The sequence below is a fragment of the Diadema setosum genome, chromosome 18 (genome assembly GCF_964275005.1).
Source record: "Diadema setosum chromosome 18, eeDiaSeto1, whole genome shotgun sequence".
NCBI classification, from domain to species: domain Eukaryota; kingdom Metazoa; phylum Echinodermata; class Echinoidea; order Diadematoida; family Diadematidae; genus Diadema; species Diadema setosum.
Window position 1 is genome coordinate 31,807,018 of NC_092702.1, and position 13,279 is coordinate 31,820,296.

Consider the following 13,279-nt stretch of genomic DNA (forward strand, 5'->3'; position numbering starts at 1 on the left):
GATCTGGGCCTACTACTAAAACTCTTCCAAACATTGAAACAGGCACTTACATTTCACTTTTTACTAGGATTGCAGTATTTCCTAGAACCTTTCTCTAGTGGAATACTATTAGACTTCCAGTGATATTCACAAGACAGATTTTTCTGCAGCTGCCTAACTGCACGAGAGCGGCACAACTATCGAACCTGGGAATACCTTCGAGTAAGACTAAGAGTAAGACTCAAGAGCTGCGACAAGGGATTATTGCATCAAGAGTCATGAGGCTTTCACACCACACCAGCACACACACCCGAAATGTTGTTAAGTTAGACAGAAAGATCCATCTGTCCAGAGGAGTCTTTTATTTATTTATTTATCTATTTTGACGTTATCGCTCTGGGTAGGATCCATCAGAAGCCAGACACAGCCTCCGCGGAATACAATCCCCGACGACCAGATACAGACCGATCTTTTCGGTCAACCGAAATGTATATTAAGACATCAGCATTGTCTGATAGGGGCAGCTCATGTTACATGTCATGTAGCCCGACCAGACACTGTTACGCTATGCGAAAACAGCGTCCGACGAGCACGGCATGCAGCCTCGAAGTGAGGAACCTCAACACAACTACAAAACTTAGGAACATGTATACTTTTCTCCTTTAAACAGAATACTTTACTCACGTTAAATGCATGTTTCTATTATAGAAGAATAGTTCGCCACAATGGGTCCATGGAGACCACTTGCGATAAGTCCGTGGAACAAATAAATGACACTTTCTGGCGCAATTCCTGACCGTCGCGCTTCGTCGTTGCAGGAGCTCAATGTTCCTCGCTGGCCCGACCAGACGCCAGCCGCCGCCAAGCCCAGTACAGTTTATAGCTGTATACTAGTAACCGTGCGTACGCTGCTTGAGTGTAACAGCACGGTCGACAGCGCGACCTTTTGAAAGGGCATTCACATCACGTGACCACCCGATATCTAAACTTGGCCTGGCGTGAAAGATTGTGTACGGTGTGGACATGCTGGATATGATGATCAATTTCGGTAAGTTTCATTTTGTACATTTGAATACTGATAGCATTAGATGTAGAGTAAATATTGAAGAGTATACTCGATGGGTTTGAGGTGACAAAAATGAACGTAAGTATCAAAAGTCAAAGCTATCGTGATACGATTACGTCGCTCTCCTAGTGGTTGGTGGTCGCGCGCGTACAGCCCTGTCGCGACGTACCATGTACAGCGACTGGGCTGTGTATAGTTACATGTCATGCAGTGCAGTCAGTGTGCAATGTGGTGGGGGAACATTTTAACGTATTCCCACATACTCACTACCGTGTTGGTGTTTATGTTTGCGGCCGTCCGGCCTAAGAGTAAGATGCCTCCAACCTGATCATGAGTCAGATCATTACCTTATAATCAATTCATTCTCTTTACGGGCCCACTTGCTACAGCCTGGGATAAGAATAAGATGAGACAACTTAAATTTCCCATGGACAGCTGATGGACCGGGACCAGCTGTCACCAGTCCCAGGGGTGGTATTCTGTAAGCGCGATCCTTATTTCGATCCTAGGAGCGCGCGTAGGACAGAAAATAGGATACCCTTAGGACAGGCAAAATCGGTATTCTGTAAGCCTGTCCTAAGCCTATCCTAGGACAGTCATTTATGAATAATGAATATTAATGAGGAAAGACAGGACACACCCGACGCAGTATCTATAAGCCAATCATCTGGCTAATTTTACGCAATGCGCGCCCAAGATCTACATTGCTCAAACACGCGCTTCACGCAGCTCTACTGTGCGAGGAGTTAAAAATGTTTTGTCAGTCTAATTTTACAGTTAAGAATACAATTTTGATTATCAAAGCTTTAGCACGCACTTAGGCTAGCCCAACATAATAAATGTGACCTTACGATTTCCATTAATTTGCTTTTAAAGTTTTTTTTTTTTTTTTTACTTTTGGAGGATGTTGGGATAAACTGGGATATCATCACTGCATGCCAAACTTCGCCCTTAATTCAAAGTTATTATAAAATATATAAGATTTTCTTAAATAAATATAAAAAATAATGATAGATGCACACACACACACACACACACATGCGCTCACAATATTCTATGATCGATATGCTTGTAATAATGTCTTGGTTATTGTTACTATTTGTCCCACTTAAACCGAACCAATATTCCACTTCTCCCAGAAAAAAAAAAACCAAACAAACAATGATAACACAAATACGACACGTATAGGAATATTGCGTAGCAACCCGCTATGTGGCTAGCATCAAAAATCTTTGGGTCCGATACATGTGTGCCCCATTATTAATATCAGAAAGTTATTCGAGAAACTTCATAAAATCACAATTTTTGTCCCACTTAATTCTCCCCGCTAGCTCTCCCCTATCTTTATGGTAGTATACACTTACATGCAGGGCAATGATATCAGATTAATGATAGATTAAACAAAGATATAAACATGGAGCTACTATAGCTCCATGATATCCTTGTATAAACGGGTGCTGTTCGTTATTCCGAAGGTTCGCTATTCCGAAGGTTCGTTATTCCGAAGATTCGTTAATCCGAAACACCCAAATTCCCTATACCTAGAGGTTCGTTAATCCGAAAATGAAAAAGGGTTCGTTAATCCGTACATTTGTGGCGTTATTTCGAAGGTTCGTTCTTCCGAAGATTTGTTAATTCGAAAATGAAATTCGGAATAATGAACCTTCGGAATAACGAGTTGTAACCGTATAAACACGTAAGTTCACTTACATTTTGAAATAAAAAAATGTTAACCCATGTACATGGACTGTCACACACTACGTACGTCTTAAACCTTTTAGACCTTTTTTTCTCTCTCTCTTCTTCTTCTTGTTAGCTCATGAAACCCGGAAGTAGGCCCCCACGCTTTTAAAAACGTTCCGCCGGCCCTGCTTTATTCTTCACGCGACCTAGAAGCGCACTGCGTTCGTTTCTTTTTCTTACTAGATCTTCATAGCAACGACTTCGAGGGTCACGTAATGTGGGCGGCGAAGGTAGGCTACTTGCACTGCGTCCGCATGACGTTCGGGCGGACGTTGAGCATAATAATAATGATAACAACAATAATGACAATAATAATGATAATAATAAAAATGATAATAATAATTATAATATTAATAATGATATTAATTATTATTGTCATTATTACAATATTAATAAAAATTATAATAATAGCTTTTGTTGTTATTGTGTACATAATGTACTTTTGATTTATTTTGTGCCGAATAAAATGAAGTGTGAATTGAATTGAAAATGGCGAACAACAAACAAATAAACACATACCAGCTAGATAAAGAATACAATTGTTTCGAACATTATAGACTGCAGTTTTAGAATCCTCAGTATGAGAGGAACAGATAACTCTGTTATACGATCCATGTATTTATTTTCTTGTTCATGAACATACAAAATAAGAGACAGCAGGTCGTCAGTAGGCCTGTATACGCAATAGCCCGGCATAAAGCGCCAGAAAGATTGCCTAGAGGCTATCCTTATTTTTGCTCCTAAACTTGATCCTACTTGTGCTTACAGAATACCACTTATCTTAAGATCTCATTAACATCTAATTACATCTAATTAACATATCAAGTTACGCCCCTATCCTAAACTGGGAGAGAAATAAGGATCGCTGACGTCACTATCCTATTTCTCCTCCTACGCGCGGTGTTACAGAATACCAATCGCGTATTTAGGAGCGAGAGCTGTCCTAGGATCCTTACAGAATACCACCCCTGGTTCCATCTCATAATCATACACATGCTCACAGCCCACGGGCACGGCTGAGCTGCGCTTACCTTTGTGTCCACATCGCCAAGACAATCACGACGAAATTGATCGAAAATTCCCTGGGATTTAACTCTGTCTACAATCCTGGTAACTAGTGCAGGATCAACTCCATTCGCCGTTGCCGACATGTTGGACTAATGGAGGTATAGACCAAACAGATCTAGATCCAGATTAAAATGCTTTTCTTTGGCTTTGGCCCAAAGAGCGCGCAGAAGTTGTTCGCGTTGTGGGGCGGGGTGTGTATATCCTACGCATGTAGCTAGCGGTGCTTACCGGACATGACCCATAATGCACGTACGGCACATGCACACTGCATAATATGCACAGTGCCGTAGTATATACGGCACGGTATATTATGCACAGTGAGCTTAGTATGCATGTACAAGTGCGCCCGCTTTTGGCCATGCATAGCATTCATCTTCTTTCGAAGACGCTGACAACGATGCGGCTACAATATTTACGAAGTACAGTTGTACTAAACTAACTTGTTGTGCAATAATTCCAGGGGCGTCACCAGCTTTTTGTCAAGTGGGGTGCGTTTTGTCACTAAATGTAACCTGCGAGATTCTTTTTTTATTTGTTTTATTGTTTCCTGTATCATCATGTACATTTACATCATACACTGTACATATTATACATGTATACATACATTTTGAGTGGCACGTATTCATAAGCATAAAAATCGCAGTAAAGGACTATCATTATAACATACGGGGGGGGGGGTACTGACGGTGTGAGATCCTCGGCGAGGGAGCGAAGCGACAGAGCGGGGGAGGGTGTGGGAGGGGGGTACCCCCTCCCACGGTGGGGACCTTTTTCTAAAAAAAAAAAAAAGTATAAAAGTTGCGTTTATAGGGCATTTTAAAACTAATTTCAAGGGATTTAAACATAGTAAAGAAATCACTGTGAAGGACTGTGATTATAACATACGGGGGGGGGGTACATTAATGACGGTGTGAGATCCTCGGCGAGGGTGTGGGAGGGGGGTACCCCCTCGCACGGTAGGGGCTTTTTGTAAACACAGAGTATAAAATTCGCGTTTATAGGGCATTTTAAATTTAATTTCTAAGGATTTAAACATCGTAAAGAAATCACTGTGAAGAACTGTAATTATAACATTGTCTGGTTTACGGGGGTACATTAGTGACGGTGTGAGATCCTCGGCGAGGGATGTGGGAGGGAGATACCCCCTCCCACGGTAGGGACTTTTTGTAAAAAAAAAAAAAAAAAAAAAAAAAAAAAAAAAAAAGAGTGTAAAAGTCGCGTTTATAGGGCATTTTAAATCTAATTTCTAGGGATTTAAACATCGTCAAGAAATCACTGTGAAGGACTGTGATTATAACATGGGGGAGGGGTACATTAATGACGGTGTGAGATCCTCGTCGAGGGAGCGAAGCGACCGAGCGGGGGAGGGTGTGGAAGGAGGATACCACCTTCCACGGTAGGGACTTTTTGTAAAAGCAGAGTACAAAAGTCGCGTTGTAGGGCATCTCAAAGCCAATTTCTGGGAATTAAGCATAGTGGAAAATTAAATGTAAAGAACTGTGATTATAACAGGGTGTGGGAGAGGGATACCCACTCCGACGGTAGGGACCTTTTTTTTTTTTTGTACAGCAGGGTATAAAAGTCGCGTTTATAGAGCATTTTAAAAGCAAATTTCTAGGGTATTAAACATAGTAAAGAAACCACTGCGAAGTAATGAGATCATAACTTATAAAAACTTTTCATTTTACTTTACTAGTACGGGCAGAGGGAGCGAATCACTGTCACTGTATACTATACCATTCGTCTGAAATATATTGTTCGAGCCATATAATTTGTCCTTATAACATAAAAGCATAGAAGAACAGGAAAAATGTGAGGTTTACTAAATATATGTTTCAGGGTGCACACTCGAGGATGCGAGGCTACCATCTATACACTAAATTTACTTATATAGATATAATAATGTAAATTGTTAGTGTATTATCCGCCCCGTTATGTGCGAAAATTTTTTAGACTTTTAGCCGAGAAAAATGCCTTTACTGTTCGTGTTGGTTTTTCAGCAATTGATCAATTATTTGTTACAGGGGGCACGGGGGGGGGGGGCAAAAAATCGTTTTGATCCCTGATGCACACTTCCATGAAATACTCCGAAAATTGTCAGTCCCCAAATGTGTCGAGTCTAATCTGTTTGTAGGAACCTATCGAGGGAAACATAAATCAAAGAGAATGAGGGAACTTTTGAATATATTTGAATTCATGTGACAGATATTAAACATGCTTTTTGATGAAGTATTCTGAAATTTGTCAAATCCCCAAGTTTGCTAAGTGTACGGTTGAAGACCTAACGGGGGAGGGTGTGAGAGGGGTATCAACAAAAAATTCGAATTCAAATGAAAATAGCTCATAAAGACATTTGGAATTTAGGAAGCTCTAAATCCCCCAAGACATTCAGTGTACTGATAATATGAAAGGAAACCAAGCGCAAAACTAAGGGAAAGGGTTAATTGAAAGGAAATAATAATCTATCCCCTCCCACACGATGGAACTTTTGCATTTTTTTTTTAAGTGGAGTGACAGGTCTGGTGCATACTTGCGATAAAACATTTGTAAATCTATCATTCTAAAGTGTAGTAAGTCCACGGAAAATAGACCAAACGGGATTGGGTGTGGGAAGGGGTATCCCCCTCCCACAAGAGACAGACTTTTCATTTTTAGAATTGAAATTCAGCAACCTGGTGCACTCTTTGGATGAAATATTTGGACAATTTTCTATCAAAAAAGCAAGAAAATCTTCTCATCTGGGGAATCATGAATATGTGTGTGTGTGTGTGGGGGGGGGCAGATGCTTACCCTTGCAATATTTTTATGGGGGAACTTTGTTTCTGTCAAAATGCAAGAAAATCTTCTCATCTCGGGAATTATCAATTGGGGGGGGGGGGGGCGGGGGGCAAAATTCAATGCTTCCCCTTCCAAAATCTTTATGAAGCTAAGGCTCGCACTTGGTCTCGCATTTTCAATTTGGATTGGTCAGAAATAAAGTGCTGGACATTGACCCTATATTCTTGCAGCACACGTACACCTACACGCAAACGTGTACCGTACGTGTACCGTACCGCACGATATGTACTGTACGGTCGATAAATGGAACTGTAAAACACTGTAAAATAGAGATGTATGAAATCAGTGCTGCCAGAGCCGGGGTGCGATTTTTTTTTCCCCCTCGAATTTCTTGTCCCTGGTGCAAACAAAAAAATAGAATAGAAATAAAAACAATGAAAAGATAATAAATAAAGAATAACTATTAAGCGTCCGGCGTTGAGGTCGCTCGCAGACTGATTTCTTTTTTTGTTTTTGTTTTTGCCTGAAGGGGGTGCGTTCGCACCCAACGCACCCCCCCCCCCCCCCCTCTGGTGACGCCCATGAATTCTCTATATTCATTTTGACTTGTGTTTTGTAAATTGAGAGGACCGAAGCAGAAATCATGACAGGTGCGATATTTCAGATTGCAGATTGTCATTGTTCTTCTATGTTCCACAGTGTTCACATTGTTTCTTTGATGTTACCTCGATCTTTGCGTAATCACCAGACAATGCCTACATATTAAGTTGTGTATATAGCAGCTGCTTTATGTATCAGCAAACAAGGCCTATAAGTTTTCTATTCAAAACGATTTTTCTTGCGTCGAGTTGTTTTTATAACAAATCTCCTCGAAGATTTCAGTTGCAATAAAAAAAAAAAAAAAGTTTACTCACCATGGAGACCAAATCTGACGATAACCCATGGACGTCTGCGGTGCACGTGCATTACAGTCTAACGAGACAAAACAGGCTGAGCACAATGCCGCTGCTAGATGAAATTTTGACAATTAAAATGCACAAACTAAAAAACTCAACTGAAGTCGGTACCTCTTTGATAACACAAATACACCGTCACACCCAGTTGAGATTTTTAGTTTGTGCATTTTAATTGTACTCTCTGTTCGCTAATATCAAAACTACACTTATTTAGCATTGTCATCTCTTGTTCAGCTGTAAGCATCAACTTTTGACACCAAGAATGTCAATGTTCATGTTTCTCTTATGTTTCTCCCCTTCTCTCCCCCCCCCCCCATCGCTCTCTCCCTTCTCTCTTTTCCCTCTGTTTGATATGGAAAGAATCGACAAATTCACTTTCAAGTAATCACGGCCATGTATTCCTTAAAATAATATTCCCAATCAAGTCTTAAACTTTATTTAACAGCACACACAGCTAGTCGGAATTCGTGTCTTCACCTCCCTCCACCATGCTTAATATTCTTCACCTTTGCAAGTAGCTGTACCCCGAAGTTCCAAACTGTATCAAATACCACTCGTTTCCTACACATCTGGTGGTCTTGTTTTACAGTACGATCCCCGTATATTATTCTTTGAAATTGAGTGCCAAATTTGGAAGTGTTCAGTTTGCACTGTATGTTGTGCAATGTGAAAATGAGCGTGAGTATGTTAATGTTACATAATTAACATACAAGTGTATTCACCATCCGAACAACTTGTTTTGTTAATTTGTTTGATTCTGGTTATGCTCTTTTGGAATACACCTTTCTGAGCAGCAGCGAACTACTTGATCAGCCTAATTTGGATTTCTGTCATGATCTGAAGGGAGACCTCAATTAGCCATTGTTCGCTTTTGCACAATATAATCATGAAAAGTTTTATTTCAAAGTGATCTAAGCGCCACTTATATGCATTTCAAAGTAAGACCATCTTCAGATAGAGCAAAATTAAACCTCTCCAGTGATACCTTACTTGTGACATAACAGGGAATATTCTAGAATTTATGATTAAAAATACCCTGATTTTTTTTTTTTTTGGGGGGGGGGGGGCAGCAGCTTTAATCACAATCTTTCGTAATTAGCATGTTGTACTAAACGCTTATATTACTTTGGAACCTACATCCTATACTTAAGCATTGCTTTTTAGTAGGTTCCTCATATTACACATGTACGTGTATGTCCTTATACATTTGTGAAATTGTGTCTAAAATTGACTGTTGTGTTAAATATATTCTACTTCGAAATCAAATGGAATATGAAGGCTGAATATGAAATGTGAAATATTGAACATGAATAAAAAAAAGTCAACTTAACAAGTATGGAGTTATTTCGATTTGCGATAAAACTCTTAACAATGTTAAGAGAGTCTACCAAAAAAAAAAAATAAATAAAAAAATCTGCCGTAGTGGAAAAGATAAAAGATACTTCACTTGCTTTTTCATTTACTTCTAGTTTTGTACCGAACAATACGTGGCTTCCGACATTATATTTCCTTCATGTAATTGAGTTTTTCGATGATAATCCTTTAATCTTTATTTTCTTCTCTTTAACATAATAATAATTCTTAAATCTTTATTTCTTCTACTTAACATAATAATAATTCTTTAATGTATATTCTTTCCCCTAACCGAATGATAACTCTTCCATAATGTCTTTAAGTTGAGTGAGATATTTCAAGGATTCTTTTAGAATTTTTAAATGGCATCCTACAGCCATCCCCCCCCCAAAAAAAAAGAAAAACATTTGAACCTTGCTGACATATGACAATGTATTTTGTTTATATTCTATTATGGTCTGATTTGATGTCAGTATTGTCTGGGGCAAATTATTCTTTTAATAGGGTCCCAATCTTTTCTTCTTTTTTTGTTCTTAACAAATAACAACATGTTGACACCCCCACCTAGCTCTCTCCCCCTTTCTCTCTACTTCTCAGTTCAGTAACTCGGTTTTTTTTTTTTTTATTCAACACATACATCATTTTATAAATCAATAATTGAAGGGTTTTTATTGCAAAATGAGCTAAGCGCCATTTAAAAAAAAATCAAAGTAAATCCATCCTCAGATAGAGCAAAACTAAACCTTTCCAGTAATCCCTCACTTGTGACGTAACAAAGAATATTCTAGAAGTTATGATAAAAAATCCTGTATTTTCTTATCATTTTTTGTTTTCTAGCAGCTTTAATCACAAATATCTCAACTTAATCAAAAATGGAGTTAGCTCGTTTTTCGATAAAACTCTTCAATTGCAAATCACAAGTCCAATATGCTGCCATTTTTGGTTTTGGTGGAGGTATACTGTCAAACGTGTCTTGCTGGTTTTTTTGTACCTACTTCTTGACCCTTGTCATTAATCACACGCAACAGTACACAAACAAGAAAACACACTGTTGGAAAACTGAAATTTTAGATCATAGGTAAAATATATTTCTGAGGTTAGTTCACCTTTTACATAGAAACACCCACAATGAATTGATTGTCAGAATAACACTAAAGATTTTAAATCGCAGCAAATATAAACAAACATTAATCCTCCTTTGGAGATTTTTTTTTCCAATATAATACAAAATGCATAAAAACATCGTAAAAATTAACATTCAAAATAATTAAAACAGATATCTGTCATTAGGGTGTATACGTTTTCAATTTCTGAAGACATAATGCTCTATTCTTCTTTGAATATTAGTAAAAAATTGCAAATAATTATGATGATTCGGAGTGCTGGTTAGAAGAGTAAAACACTTGATTTTCATTTTGCATAAAATTAGGTTATTGCTGATGTTGTTTTATATTTAGCAGGGACTTCTACTCTTTTTGCGGGAAACTTGAGGTAATATCGTTTAACACAACCTGAAATCGTGGAATGAAATGTTCTCCGATCATATGCAAATAAGCATTTCCTAATAGTCAAAATGTGGTGAAGACTAGAATAAAGTTTAACGAGTCGATAGGAAGATTTTTCCTACCTAGGCCATTTTGAGTGATCAATTACGAATTAGTCTAGATTATCAGTTTCATTTCACTCTTATCTCTAAACGTTCATGCACTTGGTTTGTAAAAGCACACACACATTGTCTGCAGTGAAAGTATAATGCATGAGACAGCAAAACAATAATGTTAGCTAAATCAAAGGAACAACGTTGCGTAGATTCGATTTGAAAGGTTAGTTAGTTTGGGTTGTTTTCGCGGCATTACAATGTCGAGTAAAAATAATCGTCTTTGCAATATTCTCGTGATTCGTGAGAATATACGACTGTTTACATTTCATCTTCAATCACGATAAACATAATCAGCATTTCAAGAATACAATGTAGGTACTAAAAAATGAAATCGCCATCTTTGAGTAACAGAATATATCTTAAGAGGTTCGTATACCATGTCTGTGAGCCAAATGAAATAGTCATGATTAAATTTAGCACACGTAGAGTGTAGTAGAAGTTTGTGTCTTCTCAGCAAACACATCGAAAAGAATACAGTTATTCATATGGATTGTAATGACATAAAAATTGACTTTTATCTATGTTTGAACTTATATTTTAACTTACGTTTTTGAACTTATATTCTACAATGGAAACACTTTCAATCTGTTTCAAAAGGGAAAGGCTTCGACACTTTGGGCATTGTTCGTGGAATTTTTGTTTTCACATCGAATCAAATGCGACATCTGATATTGTGCCGACTAGTTGCTGATACAATTGTAATTCCCTTGGAAATATTGGTCACTTACAATATATGCAATCATTAACATAACGGCGGTACGTACGTATCATTCAGTCGGCACATTCATAGATTTAAAGTATCTTATCTAAGCTAAGCTAAATGCGTTCTTTTCAGTAAGAATAATGTATATGACTTGGGAAAAAGGAGTGTCTCAAAGTGATTGTCTAAAACTGTAAAATATGATTTGATTTCACTTTCATCATTACACAGAAAAAAGGCATGGAGACTATTGGCACTTGGTGATTGTCTGTGCTCTCAATTTATAGACCTTCGCACTAAAGTCTTCATTTTAAATCTTCAGTGGCTTCTGAACACACTGGCACGTATAAAAATGAGACTCCCCGTCATCCGTGGAGCTACTCGCTTATCATTTCAAATTCATCATAATCACGACGTAGACAGGTGTTTTGGTTCACTCACTGATCTCTCTATATAAGGGAGTATCTGGATATCAATACCAATTCACGCTGTATACAAACAAGAGTGTGAAGCCGCCGCGACTCCATCTTACCAGGCACACTCTAACGGAAATTTGCACGCATTTTCAACAGAGATTGTCACCAAGATCATTGTGATCTCCCGAGCTCCATGCACAGTTAGTATGGGCGATAAGGGCGCCAAGATGCGCAGTTGAGATACCCAGATACATGTACCTACTATCATAGATATCAGTGAGATAACCATCTGTCGTTTAAAGTTTCATGCAGCACTCGATGATGGCACCCTTCATGGCGCCACCTGGACATTTCGTGGAATCGCGATATATCAATACTGTAAGCCTACTTAGCTAATACAAGACTAAATTTGCTTTTTTTTTTGCCGACTGTCTTTAAAAAGTACATGGAATGGCAAAATCATATCTTGCACATTTTTTTTGAGCCCAATCTATTCACATAGACCACACCATAGGGTCACAAATGAACTTCATCTTCAAGCAACAGTGGTACTGGTATACATTATCAGTCAGACAAGTAGGTATAGATTGTCCAACATGCCAAGAGCAGTGTAGTACAAGAAAGTAGAATATCAGGTAAACTTGCTTTAAAAAAAATGCACAGAAGGGAAAGAAAGAGAAATGAACCCGAAACAATAAAAAAGACAGGTTTACGAAATTGAAACCGTAACTGAAACATTGAATTTATGTTACAGAAGATTGCTGCAACAAATCTATACCCAGATTTAAATTTTAGTACAAATTCTAGATTAGATAATTACATAACAAATGACGTTGTTATGTCGGTTTGTTAGTAAAGTATTGAAGAATTTGCTTTGAATATAATTATTTAAGCAACTATTCTGTGCACGTGAACAACTTCTGACTATACGAGTGGTAATATGAGGAAAGTATCACCCCACCCCTCCCCGAAAAACCCCACAAAACAAAATGTTGTGTTGATCAGTGCTAATGCTGGTCCGAGCCAAGTCTTTTGTCTCTCCCATCCCCCTCCCCGTCATTAGTAGTACACGGTGTATTTTTCAAAATTTGAATACATCAAGTGCATTACCGTCTACGTTACTATACGACATATTTATAATGCAACAGCATGCGCTCTTGTACGCTTTTACACGTTACTAGAGTCTGTATGTTATATAGTCCACGTATAGCCATCTATACCTCAGCGGGTATTAGCTACTTGTACAGCCTGCTGGAGTCATTCACTTTCCTCCTACTCCCATTCTTTTGGCGACCTCCCTTCGCAATCCTTCACATCGAATTCCACAGTGTGTTCATCGCTCATCCGAAATATCGATTAGCATAAAAGTATACTTAGTACTCCGGATTCCTACATGACCATCGACAATCAACATCATACGCAAAATCTTCAAGAGGACTTAAACAAAATTGGTGACTGATGGGCGAAAAAATGGATGATGGATTTGAACACAGATAAGTGTAAGGTTTTGACAATATCCAATAAAAGAAGAAAAGGTGCAACACGTGTATCACCTAAATA

At 38.3% G+C, this 13,279-nt stretch overlaps 1 protein-coding gene across 3 annotated transcripts in view; it reads right to left on the reverse strand.

The window, feature by feature from the left end:
- LOC140241634 (uncharacterized) overlaps positions 1-4,009 on the reverse strand; it is a 28,109-nt gene extending 24,100 nt beyond the window's left edge. For all 3 annotated transcript variants that reach the window (XM_072321373.1, XM_072321374.1, XM_072321372.1), the window contains exon 1: positions 3,820-4,009. In XM_072321373.1, the coding sequence (XP_072177474.1) occupies positions 3,820-3,939 (120 nt within the window). In that variant the 5' untranslated portion in view covers positions 3,940-4,009. The remainder of the gene's footprint in view (positions 1-3,819) is intronic.
- Positions 4,010-13,279: the final 9,270 nt, after the last annotated feature.